At 37.5% G+C, this 23219-nt stretch overlaps 1 protein-coding gene across 1 annotated transcript in view; it reads left to right on the top strand.

The window, feature by feature from the left end:
* The window catches only part of LOC139696567 (EGF-like domain-containing protein comC), a 31151-nt gene extending 8623 nt beyond the window's left edge, over positions 1-22528 (top strand). The window contains exons 11-18 of the mRNA XM_071595371.1: positions 268-402; positions 1448-1582; positions 2039-2173; positions 2630-2764; positions 3221-3355; positions 5575-5712; positions 6155-6286; positions 22470-22528. Coding sequence (XP_071451472.1) covers positions 268-402; positions 1448-1582; positions 2039-2173; positions 2630-2764; positions 3221-3355; positions 5575-5712; positions 6155-6286; positions 22470-22528 — 1004 coding nt within the window. The remainder of the gene's footprint in view (positions 1-267; positions 403-1447; positions 1583-2038; positions 2174-2629; positions 2765-3220; positions 3356-5574; positions 5713-6154; positions 6287-22469) is intronic.
* The last annotated feature ends 691 nt before the right edge of the window (positions 22529-23219 follow it).

The raw sequence follows: 23219 nt of genomic DNA, 5'->3' as shown, positions 1-23219 counted from the left end.
GAATTAAAATTTATCAATTTCCTATTTAAATGAATAACGTCGTAGGAAATGTAATCGCTTTACCACTGACACCATTCATTATTGAATCCGAATTTTATGTCATCCAGAGCATTATCAAGAAGTTAAAACAGAAGAAATTTTGGTTTCATTCGTTGCATTCGAAATACATTTGTCGAAATAACATTAATTTTAAAATTGCTATAAACTGATAACAGATGAATGAGTGTAAAAAATTAACTTCATATCATTATTTTTTTTTATTTTTAGAAACCTATCCTCCGGATTCCCCGTGCGACGGCAATGGTAAATGTAGCGCCGATCTTCACACGGTCTGCGATTCGACTTCAAAGACGTGCAAATGTGATAAATGGTTTACCAACAAAGATGGAACCTGCACTCAGGGTAAGTTCCAATAAAAACGAAATATTTCTTACCCAAAAAAGAGCTAATATCGCATATTGCGTATTAATTCCAGGATAGATATATCTCGCATATTTAACGAAAGGTAAGAAACTAATATAATTCACCTTTATAAACCTGTATTCTATTGCACGAAAGATAAAACAAATGACTGAAATAGAATTTTCAACGATTTAATATTTATCAATTTTCCTATTTAAATGAATAACGTCCTAGGAAATGTAATCGCTTTCCCACTGACACCATTCATTATTGAATCCGAATTTTATGTCATCCAGAGCATTATTAAGAAGTTAAAACAGAAGAAATTTTGGTTTCATTCGTTGCATTCGAAATACATTTGTCGAAATAACATTAATTTTAAAATTGCTATAAACTGATAACAGATGAATGAGTGTAAAAAATTAACTTCATATCATTATTATTTTTTATTTTTAGAAACCTATCCTCCGGATTCCCCGTGCGACGGCAATGGTAAATGTAGCGCCGATCTTCACACGGTCTGCGATTCGACTTCAAAGACGTGCAAATGTGATAAATGGTTTACCAACAAAGATGGAACCTGCACTCAGGGTAAGATCCAATAAAAAAGAAATATTTCTTACCCAAAAAAGAGCTAATATCGCATATTCGTATTAATTCCAGGATAGATATATCTCGCATATTTAACGAAAGGTAAGAAACTAATATAATTCACCTATATAAACCTGTACTCTATTGCACGAAAGATAAAACAAATGACTGAAATTGAATTTTCAACGAATTAAAATTTATCAATTTCCTATTTAAATGAATAACGTCGTAGGAAATGTAATCGCTTTACCACTGATACCATTCATTATTGAATCCGAATTTTATGTCATCCAGAGCATTATCAAGAAGTTAAAACAGAAGAAATTTTGGTTTCATTCGTTGCATTCGAAATACATTTGTCGAAATAACATTAATTTAATAATTGCTATAAACTGATAACAGATGAATGAGTGTAAAAAATTAACTTCATATCATTATTTTTTTTTATTTTTAGAAACCTATCCTCCGGATTCCCCGTGCGACGGCAAGGGTAAATGTAGCGCCGATCTTCACACGGTCTGCGATTCGACTTCAAAGACGTGCAAATGTGATAAATGGTTTACCAACAAAGATGGAACCTGCACTCAGGGTAAGTTCCAATAAAACCGAAATATTTCTTACCCAAAAAAGAGCTAATATCGCATATTGCGTATTAATTCCAGGATAGATATATCTCGCATATTTAACGAAAGGTAAGAAACTAATATAATTCATCTTTATTAACCTATATTCTATTGCACGAAAGATAAAACAAATGACTGAAATAGAATTTTCAACCAATTAATATTTATCAATTTTCCTATTTAAATGAATAACGTCGTAGGAAATGTAATCGCTTTCCCACTGACACCATTCATTATTGCATCTGAATTTTTTTTCATCGAGAGCATTATTAAGAAGTTAAAACAGAAGAAATTTTGGTTTCATTCCTTGCATTCGAAATACATTTGTCGAAATAACATTAATTTTAAAATTGCTATAAACTGATAACAGATGAATGAGTGTAAAAAATTAACTTCATATCATTATTATTTTTTATTTTTAGAAACCTATCCTCCGGATTCCCCGTGCGACGGCAATGGTAAATGTAGCGCCGATCTTCACACGGTCTGCGATTCGACTTCAAAGACGTGCAAATGTGATAAATGGTTTACCAACAAAGATGGAACCTGCACTCAGGGTAAGTTCCAATAAAAAAGAAATATTCCTTACCCAAAAAAGAGCTAATATCGCATATTCGTATTAATTCCAGGATAGATATATCTCGCATATTTAACGAAAGGTAAGAAACTAATATAATTCACCTTTATAAACGTGTACTCTATTGCTCGAAAGATAAAACAAATGACTGAAATTGAATTTTCAACGAATTAATATTTATCAATTTTCCTATTTAAATGAATAACGTCGTAGGAATTGTAATCGCTTTCCCACTGACACCATTCATTATTGCATCTGAATTTATTTTCCATCCAGAGCATTATTAAGAAGTTAAAACAGAAAAAATTTTTGTTTCATTCGTTGCATTCGAAATACATTTGTCGAAATAACATTAATTTTAAAATTGCTATAAACTGATAACAGATGAATGAGTGTAAAAAATTAACTTCATATCATTATTATTTTTTATTTTTAGAAACCTATCCTCCGGATTCCCCGTGCGACGGCAATGGTAAATGTAGCGCCGATCTTCACACGGTCTGCGATTCGACTTCAAAGACGTGCAAATGTGATAAATGGTTTACCAACAAAGATGGAACCTGCACTCAGGGTAAGTTCCAATAAAAAAGAAATATTCCTTACCCAAAAAAGAGCTAATATCGCATATTCGTATTAATTCCAGGATAGATATATCTCGCATATTTAACGAAAGGTAAGAAACTAATATAATTCACCTTTATAAACGTGTACTCTATTGCTCGAAAGATAAAACAAATGACTGAAATTGAATTTTCAACGAATTAATATTTATCAATTTTCCTATTTAAATGAATAACGTCGTAGGAATTGTAATCGCTTTCCCACTGACACCATTCATTATTGCATCTGAATTTATTTTCCATCCAGAGCATTATTAAGAAGTTAAAACAGAAAAAATTTTTGTTTCATTCGTTGCATTCGAAATACATTTGTGGAAATAACATTAATTTTAAAATTGCTATGAAGTGATAACAGATGAATGAGTGTAAAAAATTAACTTCATATCATTATTTTTTTTTATTTTTAGAAACCTATCCTCCGGATTCCCCGTGCGACGGCAATGGTAAATGTAGCGCCGGTCTTCACACGGTCTGCGATTCGACTTCAAAGACGTGCAAATGTGATAAATGGTATTATAACAAAGATGGAACCTGCATTCAGGGTGAGTTCTCAATAAATGATAGTATTTCTGACCTCGGAAAGATGTAATTTAGCCATATCCATATCAGTACCAAGATAGATATATAACACATGTTTAACAATAGATGATATACTAATATTTTTAACGTTCAAAAACTTGTAAATCATTAACGAAAGTATACGCTAATATATAGTATTTTCACCGAATTAATATTTATCCTTATACCTATTTAAATGAATTATAATCTGGGATTTGCGATCGTATTCCCATGAATACCAATCGAAATTGAATCAATATCTTTGGCATCGAGCGTATTATTTAAAAGTTTATACAGAAGATACATTTGGTCTCAATTGATGCATTAATTAATAAATTTGTGGAAATAACCTGTTTTTAAATGGCTTTAATTTGAGCACAGATCAATTAGTGGAAAAAATTAACTTTGCGTGCACTAGCAATAATAAATGCAGCGATGATCTTCACACAATGTGCGATTTAACATCAAAGAAGTCTACATTTGCTTAATGGGTTATGAATAGCTCTGGAACATGGGTAGCATGTGAGTTTTCATTACTTAATTTTTTCAACAAAAATTCTGGTTTAACCTAAGTTGTGTGCACACAGTGTACAGCATGATTAAAAAAACATGGGAAGAACTGGAGGTAGAAATCAAAGTCGGTGGGGACTTCGTAAAATCACTTAGGTCTGCTGATGATCAAGCTCTAACTTTCAGTATGCTAAGAGGTTGCAAGCATTGCTGATTGAATTCGTAATTATTGCAATCGATATGCGATGTGAAGCAATGTTAATGAAACAAAGGTTATGCGATTTTCCAAGAAGAAAGTGGCTCAGCAACACATCAGGTAGTTGTGTCCATCTAAAACCCACCTTATACTGTGTAATACCTAATAATTATATACATACCGGGGGCGGATACTGAGAAAGGAAATATTGGATAAAGTCCTTCCAGGTTAATAAAGAAATATAAATTACTTCCATAAACTAAATATGAGGTTTTGGCCAGGGATAGAAAAAATGTTATTTATTTTAAAAAATTACATCTAGTAGGCTAGACTCAGTAATTATATTAACACTCCCTAAATTCAAAAATGTATATTCTACTCTAAAGGAGTATATATATTTTTTTCAAGGATATTAATAAATCAACAATGAAAATGAAAGTACTTAGCTCCAGGGACTCCCATTACTTTTTTATGCAGGAGAGTTATGACGTTCGTCGATGTTTAGTGAGAAAATCTAGCCGAAAACACTCAAATTATATCAAGGTTACGATCGGTAGAGAGAAACGTCGTTATTCCCCACAGTCATTTTAACACCTGCCTCTCAGCCAATGCCTCTACATCGCAGCGATAAATATCTATTTTCGGTGATTTTTTAGTTTACCCCTTTTTTTTAAGTCCACCTATGGCTAAGGTATCCTGACGTCTATTATGAGGATATAACTGCCCACTCTTTTTACTTCGTATTTCATTCCAATTGTTGACTCTGCGTTCCATTGAATTATCTTTTTTCCCAATTATTCCTCTCCAAAATAATGCAACACTTTATTAGTCCCAACTCTACTTTGACTCCAAGGCCACCACCAAGAAACCATTTAACGGCAGTTCATGTGTATATATGATAACTTTAATATAATGGATCTGATGACTCTCCAAAAAACATTACACCTCCAGAACGCAGTCGCTTTCATTACATGATCATCCTTATACCAACTGCCACCATAGTCACCTGCCTCGCCCTCAATACACCATTTACTTCGCAGGCACCATATTCCAATAACCCTTCAGTGTAATCTTTACTTTCACGGATATCCTACTCTTCTATACTTTTCTACCCTTTCTTCGTATACCCTAGAGCTCTCTTCCTTTTTTCCGGCATGTAAGTCCTGTTGCCGTGCTCACCCAATCCCTTTCGGGTTCCCCGTGAAACTTTCTGATATTACCTGATATTTTTTTGTGTGCAATTATATATTTTTTGCGACATCAGGATTTTTAGGGTATTATTAATATGGTCGGTACACTATCCGTTTTTCTATCAATATCAAGAAAAATAGAAGGACATTTTGCCCAACCTTATTTAAGTTTTTTTTTAAAACTTAAAAACATGGGGAATTTTTTTAGATTTCGATAGAAATCAGCAATCGTGGTGCAACATTCATTGATTTTGTGGTTTTTACTTTTTTCTGAATGCATAACAGTTTCCGCCTCGTACCCTCACAGATTTGAAAATAGGAGAGCAGTGTACCTCTAAGTCCCAGTGCCCGCCTAACGCGGATTGCCTCGGTGGCAAGGGAAATACAACTTGCCAGTGTATTCAAGGCTACGAGGCAGCGGCCAACAATTCAAGATGCGTTGCCGGTAAGTATTTTGAATCTTCTCCGTCCATCTGTGGTCCCGAATTCATGTAAACGTAAATAATTTGATGGTAGAATCCTACACGGCTGGGCACTATTGTGGAATTACGGGCAGTCATGGTAAAACGAGAATAGCCCACATTTGAAAAAATTAATGCGGATTGAAAAGGAAATAGAACATCATCTTGTTGTTTCCACCCCCACAATGCAAATGTATTTTTGCAAGAAAAACATCGCCCTCGGAAGGTGTCATTGTTAGTGCCTTGGGAAATCAATTAATACTCAAATACCACCTCTGATGTCAGCAAAAGCGCCTAAAATGGTCAAGTACAAATCGTTTCCATAGTTCCAAATTAAATAGTGGTGTTTGTTTTTAGGTCTATTTCTGTATGGAGAATGGCCGGACGTTCCGATTCTTCAATTTTTTATTTATTTCTGCTTTTCAGGACTGCACAAGCCGTGTGCCAACACCTCGGACTGCAGCCATCCACTAGTGGAAATTTGTAACACCACAGTAGGCGAATGTCAATGTAAGAAGAAATACACGGAGGACTCAGACCATAAGAAGTGCCTGGCGCGTAAGTACTGCACTCTATATAAGTACGAGGTGTGTTCAAAAGCATCGCAACTTTTGTGTTTTTTCAAAAATTATGTAATTATTCATGAATATCTATTTTGTCCCCTTCAAAGTAATCCCCATTAGTTATTATACACTTGTGCCAACGTTTCTCCTAATCCTCGAAGCATTTCAACAAATCATTTTTTGTGATCTTGTTCAGCTCCTCCTTCGATGCAGTATTTATTTCGTCAACCGTAGCGTAGCGTCGTCCTTTCATGGGCCTCTTTAGTTTTGGGAACAAGACAAAGTCACTGGGGGCCAAATCTGGGGAATTAGGGGCTGCGGCATCATTAATGTGTTGTTTTTGGCCGAAAATTCGCGCACAAGTAACGATGCGTGAGCAGGGGCGTTGTTCCAATTGGGCCAATTTCTGTTCTTCCACAAATCCGGGCGTTTGTGGTGGATTGCTTCGCGTAAATTGCACATTGCTTGTAGGTTATATTCCTTATTTACCGTTCTAACCCGTGGCAAGACTTCATGATGCACCACGCCCCTGCAATCGGAGAAAACTGTAAGCAAAACTTTCACATTCAACCCAGCTTGGCGCACTTTTTTCGGTCTTGGCTCGTGCTGCAGCTACCATTTCGATGATTGAGCTTTAGTTTCCACGTCATAACCATAAACCCATGATTCGTCACCAGTTATGACCCTATGGAGCAAATTAGGTTCGGCAAATTGGCAGAGTGCAACACCTCATTAGTAATGTTAATGCGTTGTTGTTTTTGGTCTAAATTGAGCAATTTTGGTACGAATTTCGCGGCGACCCGTGTCTTGCCCAAATCATAGGTAAAAATCAAATGGCACGAGCCAATCGATATGTTTAGGTCCTCCGCAACTTCTCTAAAGGTAATTCGACGATTGGCCAATACTATATTCTTCACTTCATCAATGTTTTCGACTGTTGACGTGCTCGGGCGTCAAGCACGCTCTTCGTCGTTCACATCTTCTCGGCCCTCTGAGAAAATGTTCTACCACCTATAAACGTTGCTCCGGCCCAAGGTAGCTTCTCCATATGCCACAGTCAACATTCGGAATGCGTCCGCGCACTTGATTTCGTTTTTCACAAAACATTTGATACAGGTTCTTTGATCTATTTTTTAGAACAGGCAAGAATCGAAGACAAGCAAAAATACGTCCTAACAAAACAGCTGTTTACAATTATCTGAGCATTCGAAATGGCCTACCTTTTCGGCATAAGTGAGAGACAAAAGTACCAACATAACGCCACAAAAAAATCGAAAATCAAATACACGTAACCCGCGAAAATTCAAAATTCGCGATATTTTATGGACAGACCTCGTATGTAACACAGGATTAAAATCACACCCACCATCATTAAAACGGGTTTTCTCAATTAGTGAAAGAGTGAAAATTGTGATGGTGTCCCACGGAGTGATTTCTTTACTTCAGTGGGAATTTTACGAAATCTAGGTTCCTGAAATCTGTTGGGTGAATTTGAACGTTCCGGTATGGCAAAACATGGAATGAAATCATCTAAAAGGAACAGATCGTTAAGATCATCAGCTATTGAGTCTATAAGTTAATCGGCTATAAAAAATAAACAACAAAAAATTTCGCATTATAAGAAGTTTTTAAATGAAACTCGTTAACGTATTAACCAGCGCCAAAGAATTTAGTGATTCTTCGCTATTTTTAAATCTGCGTAACAGAATATTTACAATGGCTAATCAAAAATTATAGCTGTATGCATATGAGCCTTGTGTATTTTATTTAACGCAGGAGGAGCTTTGAAGATGTGGAATAAATTAAAGTCGGTATACTAATTGCTACGAAATAAGAATAGCGAGTACTTGCTATTCACCATTCTGTAACAATGTTTCTTTATAAATACAAATACACAATTAAAATAATTTTAGGAGAACCGGAAACAATAATTGAAGCCAAAATACAATAGAATTTTCATCCAAATCTTTATCCTGAGCTTGGAGTATTATAGCGGTTAATAATTCAAAAGAGAGTGACTTAAACCAGCAATAGCCTAATGGCACAGAAATGTGAATAATCGAGGAAGAAAAAACGAGAGAATTAATAATTCAAAATAAAGAAATATCTCATCTGAGTCAAATTAGCATTCAGATTGTAACAACCAAAATGAAGATTACGGAAGGACACATTGGTCATGAACACTAGCAAGGAAACACATTAGCAAGGAAAAAAACAGACGACGTAATCACACTAAAAAGTGCGCAAGTCCTGTTCAATGTCTTCAGCATCTAAATTTCATGAGACAACTATGAGCGCTATGCTCTTTCAAGAAACAGACTTATATAAGGGGCGTAGGTTTTTCCAAGATTGGAACCAACTATAGCTACAGGTAAACTAATAATCCTAGTGGCTTGGATATCGTACATTGAGCTAAGACGGAAGTGGGAAGGAATAATAAATTCGAGATTCTAGAGCGAAAAAATTACGAGCATATAAATATATATATATATATATTTTTTTTTTAAAGGTAATCTACCGGTTAAGGTAGGTTTTTGGATGGACACAACTACCAAACAAATATTTTATTACTCCTAACAAAAAACAAAATCCATCATCCTACTCTATATCAGGTCCCTCTTCATCTCTGAGTACTTTCTTCCTCTCTCAACCCGTCCAACATCCCAATCCTCTTCCTTCCCTTTCCTCTTTTGCCCAACATTCTACCCTCTATCACAGTCTTCAACATCCCACCGCCGGTCAACACCCCCTTCATCCACTTTTCCTGCCTCCATAGGATTGCTCCCAACAAACCCCTCTCTTCGCCCACCATACCAAGTACTTCCTCATTTGTTTTCTTCTCTGTCCATTTCACCTTCTCCATTCGTCTCCACACCCACATTTCAAAATCCTCCAATCTACGTCTATCCTCCTGCTTCAATGACCACGTTTCCGCACCGTACATAGCTACGCTCCATATCAAAGTTTTTACGAGTCTCTTCTTAACATCCTTAGTCAAAGTCCCTGTCATCAACTCCCTCCTCCTTGTGAAAGCCTCTTTGCCTAGCGCAATTCTTCTCCTTACGTCCCTACTACTTTGACCGTGTTGGTCCAAAACACTACCGAGATACATAAACTGTTCCACCTGCTCTATTTTTTGCCCACCTATTTTAATGTTAAGCTTGGCCTTTTTCTTTCAGGAAAATCGCATAACCTTTGTTTTATTAATATTGATTCTCATCCCATACCTGTCGCACTGAATTTCCAATTCCCTAAGCAAAGCTTGCAGCCCCTTGGCTGATTGACACACTAAAGCTTGGTCATCAGCAAACCTAACTGATTTTACGAATTCCCCGCCCACTTTCATTCCTACCTCGAATTCCTCCCATGCCTCTTTAATCATTTCCTCTGCGTACAGGTTGAACAGCAACGGTGATAATGGGCAACCCTGCCTTAAACCCCTTCCTAACATTGCCCATCCTGACTCCCCGTTTCCCACCCGCACCTGAGCAGTCTGAGACATGTACAGGTTGCGGATTAGCCTCCTTTCCCTCCAATCTATTCCTATTTTCTGCAATATACTCATTAGTTTTTCCCAATTTACTCTATCAAACGCTTTTTCGAAATCTACGAAACAGGCAAATACCTCCTGGTTGTGTTCTATATTCCTCTCGATTAAAAATCTCATTAATTTATTGTTCAATTCTTTGTACTTCATTTCGCCTAATTCTGTATTTATATTCTTCCATTTTCGCCGCTCATCCATTTTTGTAATCATCTCATCCGTGATCCATGGTTTCCTAGTCCTTTTACTGTTAGCGTTTCCAATAGTGTCTTTTGCGGCTTTAGATAACCCTTTCTTGATACTTTCACATTTTTCTTCAATAGTACTAAGCCCTTTACCATCCTCCATGATTTTCTCTACCGCCTGTTTGTATTCCTTCCTTTTCAACCCATTTAATGCTTCTACATTCCATTTTCTAACTCGCCGCCCCTGCCTTATCTTTTTGAAACGTACGCTACATTTCATAACAACGGGAGCGGATGCGGACTCAGACCACAATTTAGTTATGGAGCGTATCTATGTACGGTGCGGAAACGTGGTCATTGAAGCAGGAGGATAGACGTAGATTGGAGGCTTTTGAAATGTGGGTTTGGAGAAGAATGGAGAAGGTGAAATGGACAGAGAAGAAAACAAATAAGGAAGTACTTGGTATGGTGGGCGAAGAAAGGGGTTTGTTGGGAGCAATCCTATGGAAGCAGAAAAAGTGGATGAAGGGGGTGTTGACCGGCGGTGGGATGTTGAAGACTGTGATAGAGGGTAGAATGTTGGGCAAAAGAGGAAAGGGAAGGAAGAGGATCGGGATGTTGGACGGTATGAAGGGAGGAAGAAAGTACTCAGAGATGAAGAGGGACCTGATATAGAGTGATGGATTTTGTGTTTCGTTAGGAGTAATAAAATATTTGTTTGGTAGTTGTGTCCTTCCAAAAACCTACCCTAACCGGTAGATTACCTATAAAAAATGTGGAGCATTCTGTAAGACACATAATGGATCATTAGGAAAATTGGACGACTGGCAAAATAGCGAGCCACCATCACATCGAGCACCACCCAAAAGCATTAGCAAATGCACCAATGGTCCTAATTTTTTCTATTATACATTCCATTTCATAAAAATGTAACCCATTGTTCCCATTAAGGAAAATTCAGTGACCACGTAATACCTTCCTTAGTAATACCTTCCAATACCGATGGCACCCATTTCATCGCTGAAAGCAATGAAGATATTTTTAGTATCGTGGGAGGAGAATAGAAAGTGAATGGAGTACTCAAACAACGCAGAAACGGTGTATGGGGGAAATTTAGAGATTTTGTGGTATGTTGAAGGCTGCAACACAGTGGATCATTTGAAGTTGGACGGCTATCAATCAATGAATAGTGTTTTTAGACCAGGTGAAGACAGAAAAAGAGGAAAATCTGTATAACTTAAAGAGAAAAGTAACACGGTACGGAAAAGAGCCTTCACAGACCGTCCTGCCTACCTTAAATGGGTAACTCATGTTGAATAAATATTGACATTTTGTTAAATGTAAATAAAAAAGTACATATGGCGTTAATACCATTCTTAGGTAAGTTTATGTTTGTGAACAGGGTTCCGTAATTCAGTCTAGCGTGAGCGACTACGTGAATGTTTAACGGGCGGCGAAAGATGTCGATTGGTTTAAGAAAATTTCCGAGGTAAAATAGTGTGCAATTTTCTCATTTCACATAAGCAAGAATATATCACGATTTTCAAATTAGTCCCAGAAAAGACACTTATTCGGAATATTACGCATCTTCAAACAAGTCGGGCAATTCATGACTGACGTTTCGGAAGCAGAGTCCGCCACGCAAACCTTTGAGGTTGCGGTGGTGTCTAACCTGTTCAAAGTCCTTAATCACATCATAAATATTGGTAGCACTAAATTATTGGTCCAATAATAACATCAAATAGATTCAGCGACACACGTTTACAGTTAAACAGTATATTTAAATAAGAGTGTGTGCGTGAGTTTGCGTCGGTGTGTGAATTGCATTATTTTCCCTGTCAATAAATTCTGTGTTTCTTCACTTCTCTGTGACCTGGCGGACCTGTATCGCATGTAATAACCAACTCAGCGGTGAAAATGGACTGTTACTCGGATTACGGATGCGTGGACAAAAACGCAGAGTGTATCATTGATGGAAATAAAAGCAACCTGATGATCTGCAGGTGTAAGAAAAATTACAAATTTGTGGACGACTCGTGCAGCGCTGGTAAGTTAAAAGATAAAATTTCTACCACTCCCGATTCAATAATATTTTCGACTTCGACGAAGTCTCTTGCTCCCCATATAGTCTTCCGTCAAAATTCCAAGCATGATATTGTCCTTCAGTTATCTTACATTTTTCATATCTACATCATTGTCTGCAAAAGTGGAGGGGAACAGTAAGATATAAGTTAATTAATAAAGTTGCAATTTTAGATGCAGCACAATCACAGTCAGATGTATGCGGAAAAGGGAACCTTTACGCTGTAAGGTACTAAAGTCATTGTATTCATCTACGTCTATATAGTACCCCGCAAGCCGCCGCTAGGGCGTGTGGCGGAGGGTGTTTGGTCACCACCCGTAATTAAGAATAAAACCGCAAGCAAAACTCACAAATTCATGCCAATCTACTCACACACATCCTAATATATTCATGCAAAAACCTTTACAACTTACACACATGCAGATATATATGCTATCAACGAACACACACATGCACCTGCGAATATACCTTATGTCTACGCAATGTTTAATCTTGTCCTGACTTTTAAATGACCATAAACATCTTTAATAATGCTATAGTGAGTTTGGTTTCTTGAAATAATGGTTCCTGATTATCCAGGAAAACAATGAGTATTTGCATCTATCTGTCCTGGAATGTAGCTACCTTATTTCATCTTTATGGTCTGATCTACCCAAGTAGTGTAGGGCCATAATAATTCCTTTAATGTCATTGTTAAACTTGTTTATGTGAACCTTTCCAAAATTCTCAGTCTGGCTTGTTCTCTTCGCATCTCAAGTGGCTCCCAGCCTAAAAAATTCCAATAATTTGTTTGCTTTCCCGAATATTTTACGTACATGAGTGCCCCAAGATAAGCCGTGAGTATTAGTAACACCTAGGTATTTTACCGTATCAACTAATTCTAGGTGAACTCGAGCTAGTTTGTAAAAAAAATCCCGTTATCTATCGAAGAAATTTATCACTGGACATTTTTTATGGTCGGTACCTCCGAGGTCACACGTAAGCTGCCGGAACTAGCGCCTTCAAGGACGACCCCCACACTATCTACATCCATAAAGTGGTAAACATGCATGCAAAAACCTTTTTAACTTACACGCAATCAAATATGTACACTATCAATTAACATAAACATGCACCATCGAATATACCAAATGTGTACTCTACATTTGATCTTGTCCTGACTTGTAAATTAAATGCCTTTAATATTTCTACAGTGACTTTGGTCTTACTATTATGATGATGACAAATTGGATACAAGCGGAGTACAAAAACTCCTCTGCGATTACTGCAACGCCATATGCAAGGGGCAAACTGGGAGAACATTTAAAATCAAAACCAAATAACATTTAGCCTACTTCACAAACAACAAATGCACTTCTCAATTCGCTAAAAGCGTAAAGACACAAAACCTTCAGAGTGGTTTTCAACCTATGATCTTACACATGGAGAAGAAAGCTCTCAGATTAGATGCGCTAAAGAATTAGAGTTAAGCACCCACGCGCACTCTGGGGACACCCCCGTGGTTAACGAGTTATTTATTGTACCCTGCTCTCTCTCCCCTTCTATATTTCCTAATCCATCTCCCTCGACCTTGCAGTGTGGTCAAGCCCCCACGAACTGCCCATCAATCCTTCCCCCACCCACTCTCACCCTTCATCCAAACACGTCACCCTCCCCAATTTCACTCCACTACCCGCCCTTCCTTTCTGTGTGTGAATGTATGTATACCTTTACTGACTTTGTATGCTCACCTGATGACGTCATACAGTTTGAAAACCATGGTCGGCAATAAATATTGATGGTGGAACGTGTAGCTATTTTCTATGTACATAACGTGGCTGATACCTATGAGAAGATTGTTTTTAAAAATCTGTAAATATTACTCAATTCCCAAAAGCCAAATGATTGCGACGTTGTCTTTTGATATCCAACCTCATGCTTCTGAGAGTCTTCGTCACTTGGAGAAAGAGCGAAGTCACTTGGATTGCAAAGAATGTTGATTGACAATACATCCGATTTCCTTTCTTTCTAGGTGCTGTCGCAACTGTAACTTTCGTATCCGTTATCTTATCGATGATAACGAGAATTACCTACTGAGTCCCATTCATCATTTCAACGGCTGAGCCAAACCCACTGTCCTTCCTTATCTTTCCAAAATATACAATGCGCTGGTTAAAATCCTTGAGATGCAGACTGCACGTTTATTAGGCAGAGGTGGCGCCAAGCATCGAGCGTAATCTGACAGAGTACGCTGAAGACAACGGAAAGCGCATTAATACAACCTAGTTATGATTTAGTGTCCAGGAAGCATAACATCCGCCATATTTCCTCGGAGCTAACGTGCAATTGTGTTAAATGCACTCTGGTGGGAAAGCCATTGTCTCCCCCGTACCACAAACCAGCGACACCTATATTCCTTAATTCCGTCACCTATCCCCTTCACTTATTTCATCTATCCATTGCATACAATCATTCCGAAGGCCATGCAATAATTATGCTTCACAACGGAACAGGGCCACGAAGTCCCTTTTGTCACCTACACATTTAGCCCACCGAGCTACGTAATGGTTCAGCAGTACCTCTCTTTCAACCACATTTTCAGGAATCCACGGCTCTGCCTTTACGATGGAGAAAACCGTCTGTTCGTCAATCTTACTCATGAGAAATATTGAGCCAGCACAATCCTTAATACAAAGCAATTAAATTTTATTCCACCGTGGTACAAAGCAGCCTAAACTTCACCTCTAGAAAATATTTATCTCTCCCGACAAAGAGAATTGTCATAACATTTGAAATTCAATGAGTTGCCTCTGGGCGATTGACCCTTCCAAAAGATAGGATTGCCCACGCGGTGGAAAGTGGATACGGCTCGTGTACCCATTTCCATTCAAAACAAAGAGCGCGAGCCATGAAATCCGATCAGATCCTATAACCCCAATTTGCGTGTCCTCTCGTCCTATCATAACCGGTTGCCATAAAAAGTAGCAAAGTCTCTTTTCCAAACTAGACCCGTGAGCTGCAATAACGGACCTATCAAGTTATCTTTATCAACCATTCTTCTACTACTACAGTTTGACATACAGTCAGTCTCATTAAAATTTCCACCCAGAATGAAAAAGTATGCAACAGATCTCGGTGGAAAAAGGGAAGTAACAGGCTCTGGATTCCAACCGATTCTCCGTGTGCTCTTCAGTGATCAATGGTCGTCCTTCTTTCCCAAATTATGTAATGCATGTAATATATATCTGCAATATCATATGTAAAATGTATGTTTTAAATTCAATGTTTTCAGTATTTATAAAGTGACGGTTTCTTACTATTATGATTTCTGATTGTTAGGGGAAAGAATGAGTATTTGTATCTATCTGTACTGGAATCTATCTCCATTATTTTATCTTTGTGGTCTGATCTACCTAAGTAGTGTGGGGCCATTATAATTCATTTAGTTTCATTGTTAAACTCATTTGTTCTGAACCTGTCTAAGCGTCTAAGTCTCGCTTGTTCTCTTCGTACTTCAAGTGGCTCCCAGCCTAAATCCTCTAAGAGGGGGATCCCCTGTCACACTTGTGTTCTTATCATAACAATTTTTAACGAATCTGGCGGATTTTTTCTGGACTTCATCTAATTCTTTTTGCCCAAGGATCGAGATGGTGCGGGGGCTAACGTACTGGCTTCCCACCCAGAGGGCCCGGGTTCAAATCCCGGCGGTGTTGAATATTTTCAGAGGTATCTCGATCCCTACGTGAGGTGCTTTGTGGAGGGCACTTTGAGTGGGTACGGCGTCCGTCGGATGGGACGGTAAGCTGCGGACCCCGTGGCGCCTTTCGTAAAGAGTAGGCTAATGCCGACGCCGGGTTTCTCTCCACCCTTCATCCTTTCCCGTCCATCCCCTATGGCGCAAATGACCTCAGCTGTCGGTCGCCTCCCCTCAAAACAACTACTACTACAAATTCAGGTATTGTTTTCTCATGCACTCAATAAATTCTAATCACACGAAAGAACATATTTACTCGCAAAAGTATACAATAACAGGATACTTATTTTAAAATCATGCTGTAGAGCTGTTATAAATAGAGGTATGTTATATATACATCAGCATAGTATCATACCAACATAGCAAGCCGCCGAAAGGGCGTGTGGTGAGGGGTATTAGGTCACCACCCGTAATTAAGAATAAAACCGCATGCAAAACCCACAAATTCATACCAACCTACACATTAAAAATCGTATATATTAATGCAAAAACCTTTTTCATTTGCATGCATTCAATTGCATATTCTATTACTAAAATACACATGCACCTAAGAATGAACCTTATGTCTACGCAGCGTTGAAACTTGTCCTAACTTGCAAATCGAATGTCTTTTCTATTTCTATATTGACTTTGGTTTCTTACTATTATGATTGCTGATTATCCAGGGAACGAATGAATATTTTTATCTATCTGTACTGTTACGTAGCTCCCTTATCTGATCTTTATTGTCTGATCTACCTTACTAGTGTGGTGCCATTATAATTCCTTTGGTGTCATTTTTAAAGTCGTTCGTTCTGAACCTTTCAAAATTTCTCATTCTTTCTCGCTTGTTCTCTTCGCAACTCAAGTGACCCCCAGCCTAATTCTCCTTAAAGGCATGTCACACTTGTGTTCTTATCGTAACAAATTTTCACGAATCTAGCGGATTTTCTCTGGACTTATCTAATTCTTTTTGCCAAATTTTTTCACAAGGATCCAAATGCGGACTAACTAGAGCAAAATAACACCTCTCTATTACTTTCTCAATGCATTTCCCTACCGCCCGTTTCATAAAGCCGAGTTTGTTTAAAGCGGATCCGCATATTGTCCGGATGTATGCTCCCCATGAAAGGCGTGGCGTTAGAACTAACCCCAAATGTTTAACTTAATCGGCTGTAGTTAGCATCTCTCTCTCTATTTCATAATTTATATTCTGTTCCTCACTTCTTTTGATCCAAAATTTCAAAACTACGCATTTGCGTATGTTAAGTAGTAATCCCCATTCCTTGCACCAATCCGATATTGTGCCTAAGTCTCTTGAGAGTAGCTGGCAATCTGGTGGGCCCCTTATTTCCCTGTACAAGTATACCACCGTGTCGTCCGCAAATAATCTGAGATTGCTACTGACGTGTGAGCTTAAGTCATGAATGTATATTAAGAATAGAAGCGGCCGTATTACACTTCCCTAGGGGACGCCCGAAGTTACATCTATATTTGTTGAGCACAACCCGTTGACGGCAACTATTTGTTTACGATTTGACATTAAGTCTCTAAACCAATTAATAGTTTTCTCATTGATACCATAGTAGGGAAGTTTGTATAACAATTTATTGTGCGGGACTTTATCAAAGGCTTTCTTTAAATCCAGAAATACTACATCAACTTGTGTTTTGTTTTCTCCCGATCTAAGTAAATGAATAACATGCAGGAAGAAACACACAGGATATCGACAATTTCAGTTAAAAATATTTCCTACGCGATTGCTGTCATATATATTTTTACGACAATTGGTACAAGGAAAAAACTACATTATAAATCTATCCGTTCTACAATAAATGTCTCTGATTTTACGTTGTTGATCTAATCGTCCATAGTAAGTCGGGGTTTGTAATATGTTTTTAACATCATCAGATAAGTAACCTGTCTCAAATTAACACAATAAATTAAATCTGCATCTACTTCCATCTATTCACACAATACCTCACAAGCCGCCGCAAGGGCGTGTGGCAGGGGGTGTCAGATAACCACTCGTACATGCACAATCGAAATCATATTAACTCCACACACATTATAGTTTAATTATGCACTCGAAAAATTTTAATCACTCAAATAAAATACATGCAACACTGTATCAATAAAAGGATACGCATATTCAAATCATGCTGTACAACTGTTACAAATATGGCTCTATTTAAGAAAAAGAATAACATGCAGGATATCGACAAAAAAAAAAAAAATATATATATATATATATATATATATATATATATATATATATATATATATAACCATTCCTAATTATCCCCAAAGCGATTTCTGTCATATCTTATGATTTCTAATGATTCAAGGAAAAACGGCATTTTAAATCTATCCGGTCGAAAATAAATATCCCTGTTTTACGTAGGGGCCCTGATCTACCACAATAAGCGGGGCCTGTAATATCTACATAATTCTCCGAAATCTGCCGCAAAGGCAGGTGGCGGGGGGTGTTAGGTCTCCACCTGTAAAAGAAAAATATTACTGTATGCAAAACCAACATATCCATGCAAACCCACAGAGGCATATATATTCATACAAAAACCTTCTCAACCCACAATACGTATGAAATTATATATACCATCAACCAACATGCACATCCTCATGCCAATTTTGTAAAACTATGTCCAATGACGTGGAAATTAGAATTGAAAAACGAGAAGGGGAAGCTCTCCTTAGACATGGACATGCAACTTATTGCTTCCACCACCAAAGCCGCAGGTAGGGAATGTGACAAACCACGACAGACAGCGCAAGCGCCCCCCTCCCCTTCCGAAGAGAGAGACGAGGGATGGAAAGAGAAACTTGAAAACAAACAAAACAGGGTAAGTAATACTGTAACGAGCACTAGATTCTTTAATGGCAGGCCCATGCGGGAAGTTTTTTGACAACAAAACATACGATATTAGTGAAATTGTATGTGTCGCAGTGACATATTTACCCGAAGTATATTAAAATCCATTTATTGAGGTGAGCTGGTATATAATAAACTATCCAACTTACAAGAACTGGTTCGGGTTTTGAAGAGGGGAGTCACAGAGGCAAGGAGGCTTAGTCTGATGTTATCGCCGTCTCGGCAGGGTAGAGTAATTGTGACTCCCTTTCTTCTGGGACCCACGGTTTACTATGCGCAGGTTTGAGGGTCCAAATGGTAAGTCGTCAAAGCTAGAGGGAAGGGGCTTCGGTGCATGGGACTAACTGCAAGCGCAGTCATCCCCGTATCCCACACCCCACACCCTCCATACCACACATGCGTTTGATTAAAACTAATCATTCCCAGAGACTGTGATTTTTGACATCTATTATCCTTCTGTTACCATTCGATAAAATCCGAGGGAAGAAAGAGCCCTTGTGTCTACTAGTTCCAGCATCTATTTCCCGAATTTTATATTCATGATCCATGCAACTAATGTAAGTTTGAATGCGAATTTTTTGTGAGACCTCGGCACTGAAAATACGAATTTGAATTTATTTAGTAAGTTCAAGGAAGCATTGAATCTTCTTTCTTCTAATGATTCCCACTCCAAATTCAGAAGCATTTCTGTTACGGTTTTCATTTTATCATTATAGTTTTTTGACGAAACGGGCTGCCCGTCGTTGAACCTTCTCAATTCCGCGAATGAGGCCTCAGTCAGTCGAATCCCATACGCTGCATGCGTATTCTAAATTATGCCTTACAAGAGCGTGCTAATATTCATTGATTCTAAGGAAATCACATTAATCTAAGGGACATTAATGAATGTTGTCAATTATATGCACATGGCTTCTGCAGTGTAGCATTTGATGAGGTGGAATGCACTTGTACAAAGTAAGTGTAATGCCAATAATTTGGTGAAAATAGTCGCTCCTAGTCATTTAACTTCAAGGATTAGTAATTTAGCTATGAGTGTCCTTGGGCAACCATTGGTTTTCAATTCCAAGATTCGTATTTTCGCCATTGCTTCAGCCATAGTCATTTATCAGCAATCAATATTTTTTTAACGCAAATGTGGGAGAATCAGTTTATTTCCCTTATGAAGTAAATTTTCATATGTGTTCTCTAAGAATGAGTAAATTTTAATAATTTTTCACCTTTTGAACCTATTTCCGATTCACAAGACATATTCTTGTTCTTTTTTAATAATGCTTGAAATTTTAATGAATGCCTAGAAAAAATCTTTCAGCCATATTCAGTGTACATATGGGTAAATAAAGAATGATGATCTGGATTGGTTTCTGCAAAGAAACATTAATGCATGAAGTTGAAATGATGCATCTTGAGTCTTTGTTGGGAATGTGGAGAATTGACATTTGTTGCATTTCATCATCTTTTTTCTGAAATAAAACAGGTTTAAATATGTTTCCGATTTTCCTTTTAATTTAATTTTATAAAATAACAATTAACCTACAAAATCCTGGTTTCCATCATATTTTTACCCTGTCTGTAACATAATCTTATAAAACATTTTATCTCTATCTCCTCAGCTACATTTGATCTCTATCTCCTCAGCTACATTTGATTCATCAATGTGAATTTTAGCATGCTCTCTTTATTATTTTGCAAAATTGTGATTATCAGCGCCATTTATATTCGTTAATATATTCTTTGTTTTCATTCAGCCATATTTTTTCCAAGGTTTTCTCTCTGAATAAATATGTGATAGTATTTTCTCCTGCTGTGCATGTGCATTGCCTGGTTGGAAAACCAGATAATTTGGTTTTTCAGCACTATTTTAACTTTTAGGGATGAGATGGAGTGAAGAAGGGAGGGTGAGAGGAAGAGTGTATATGTTATGTGACTATAAAATATGCCCTCTTAATTTTTTCAGTTTCATTATTTGATTCATGCAGTGCTTTATAATATTATCATTATTTTTTCTTGTCATTAGTGTGAAATAAAGGTGTCCTCTTAAATTTCTGGCTCTAAATTCGTTGAAATTTGAATGAACAATGATAGACCAGCATTAATCAAGGTTTTTACTTATTAAACCATTACAATTTCCAATTTTCTGTCCATAGTCTTCTTTATAAGCTGACTCTTGACATAATGTTCTGGAGAGTGTGTGTCCCTTCAGCAGTGGTTAGCTCTATAGCCCAGGATGAGTCATATGTTGGTAAGAGTAATGTTAGTTATAATTGTTATAAGTATGCATTAAACTATTTTACTGCATAATGAGTCATTCTTTATATACTTATCCACAAAGTGAAAAGTTGTTTTGATGATACCTAAAATTATGGTTCGAGGTGGCCACTCAGTTAGAAATTGCTCAATTACTTAAAAAATTTGGGAAAAACTTGGAATTTGATATTCAAATGGGATTTGGAATTCTTGGGAATGTTAGTTGAGAGATAAGTGCATATGTGCTCGGCAGACTTCAGTGATACCAGTAGCTTGTGAAAAGATGAGGGCATGATCCACACCGATATGTGGATCCCTAACCAGACTCAAAGCACTCAATGGAAAAAATATGGCATGTTCATTTGGAAAAAGAATCCTGAAAATGAGTTGCTAAACTGTGGTTGTTTCAACCAGAAAAGATGATCACTTTAGTTTTTTATGACAGTTGTGAAAACTTTATTCGTGAAAATGGATACTTGTAATGAATATAATTGAGGTGATGGAAATTTTTTAATAATTTTTAAAATCTTAATTTGCCAATGTCAAATGTGCTTTTGAAATGTAATGAATAATCAAAATGTTCATGCACATAAATGTTGAAAGTTCCTTGATGAAGTTTACTTTCAGTGGAGGACTTAGTCCTTCAGACAAATTAAGTTTGGGTACCCATTGATGTTAGTCAGATGGGTGTTTAAATCTCATAAAAAGGGCTGTAACTTTCACTACCACATATCTAGTAATATTTAACAAATGCCAGTGACAATGAAACATAATGTAATTTATTTAAGCACATAGTTAGGTATTTTTCCTAATTAATTTGCCAGTTACAGTATTCACATGGCATGCCTTTTCTGTGGTAAAGAGATGAATTTAATAAATATATGTATGAACAATGGGTCGTGGTAGTCCAGTGGGTAGAGTTTTGGACTGCTGACTGGAGGGTCCCGGGTTGGATTCCCGGGCAAGGCACTCTGGACACCTGCAGCTCCACCCAAGCTTAAGTGATTTTTCGGGTACCAGATCTTCCTGGGAAACCATAACCAGCGCAGGGAAAGGACATGGCCCCCCTACCCTGATGTGTGAATTTTCACACGCCGTATAGGGCTTAGTACTGGGTGAACTCTACCATCACCTACCAAACCGACCTTTGGGTTGATTACTGTGTTTATGGTTTATGTATGAACAAATGTGTCCCTAAAGTATATGACCTGTGCTCATAGCTATGCCCTGGGATTATTCTTTGTCATCTAGCTCGTGGCATCCTTCAAAGTAATCCCCATTTGACTGAACGGCATACTGGGCATTGGTGCTTCCACATCCTGAAGAATCAGTTCTGGAAGTCAGATTTTGGAATGGCATTAAATGCACTTGCTACATTTTTTTGAATTGGCTCCGTGTTTTTGAACTAATGCCCTTTGTGCAGTACTATCCATCTTGGGAACAGGCAAAAGTTGTTGGGGGCAGTACAGAGGCTGTTGAAGTTATCTAATTCTGTGTTTTGCCAAATTCTGTTGCTCAAGGATTGATGAATGTGAGCTGGATTATGGTGGTGAAGAAGCCAGTTGCTGCTCACCCATGAATCACTCCCAAATTCTGGGTTAGCATTCTCAAAACACAAGTTTTCAGAATATCAAGATCACTTTCTAGTTCATGCATAGTCAAGTGACAATCTTCAATCTTATGCCACTCATGCTCGATATTTTCCAGTGTTATTGTGCTCAAAGGTCAGCCAGAATGCAGGTTACTGTCAGCATATGTGCTGCCATCTTTAAACCACTTGGACTATTCTTCTATTTATGTTTTCCCCTACACTTGTCCCCTAATAGTTTCCACACAACACTTTTCAAGTTTTAAGCAAAACGTGATGCAAATGCGTTGGTCACATCTTTTCTATCATTTTCAATTATAGCAAAATCTGACGTATGCAAAAAAGGCACTGCAAACAAATGCATGCTGCATGTGCATTATCACATCCTGTTGGTAATTGTGGTAACCAGTGAGTTCGTGAGGAGTCACTGGTTATGCTCATACCCCTCGGAGGTATAAAACTGGAACATTTTGGTTCAGAGTAATGGATGCAGGTTGGATGATTTTGGGACACACCTCGTATCTATGAACTTTTACTTTGAATTAATGTAATGGGTGTATCTTTATTCCTGTTCATATTAGCTGTATTTTAGCCTTCAAAGGGGAATTATTTTGTCCCTGTATTGTGATGATAGTATCTTGATGACACATATGTCAATCAAGGTTCATCTCCATAAGGTATA

The sequence above is a fragment of the Hetaerina americana genome, unplaced genomic scaffold, assembly GCF_022747635.1.
Source record: "Hetaerina americana unplaced genomic scaffold, ioHetAmer1.1.p SCAF_7, whole genome shotgun sequence".
Taxonomy (NCBI): Eukaryota; Metazoa; Arthropoda; class Insecta; order Odonata; family Calopterygidae; genus Hetaerina; species Hetaerina americana.
This window is presented reverse-complemented; position numbering and strand designations above follow the sequence as displayed.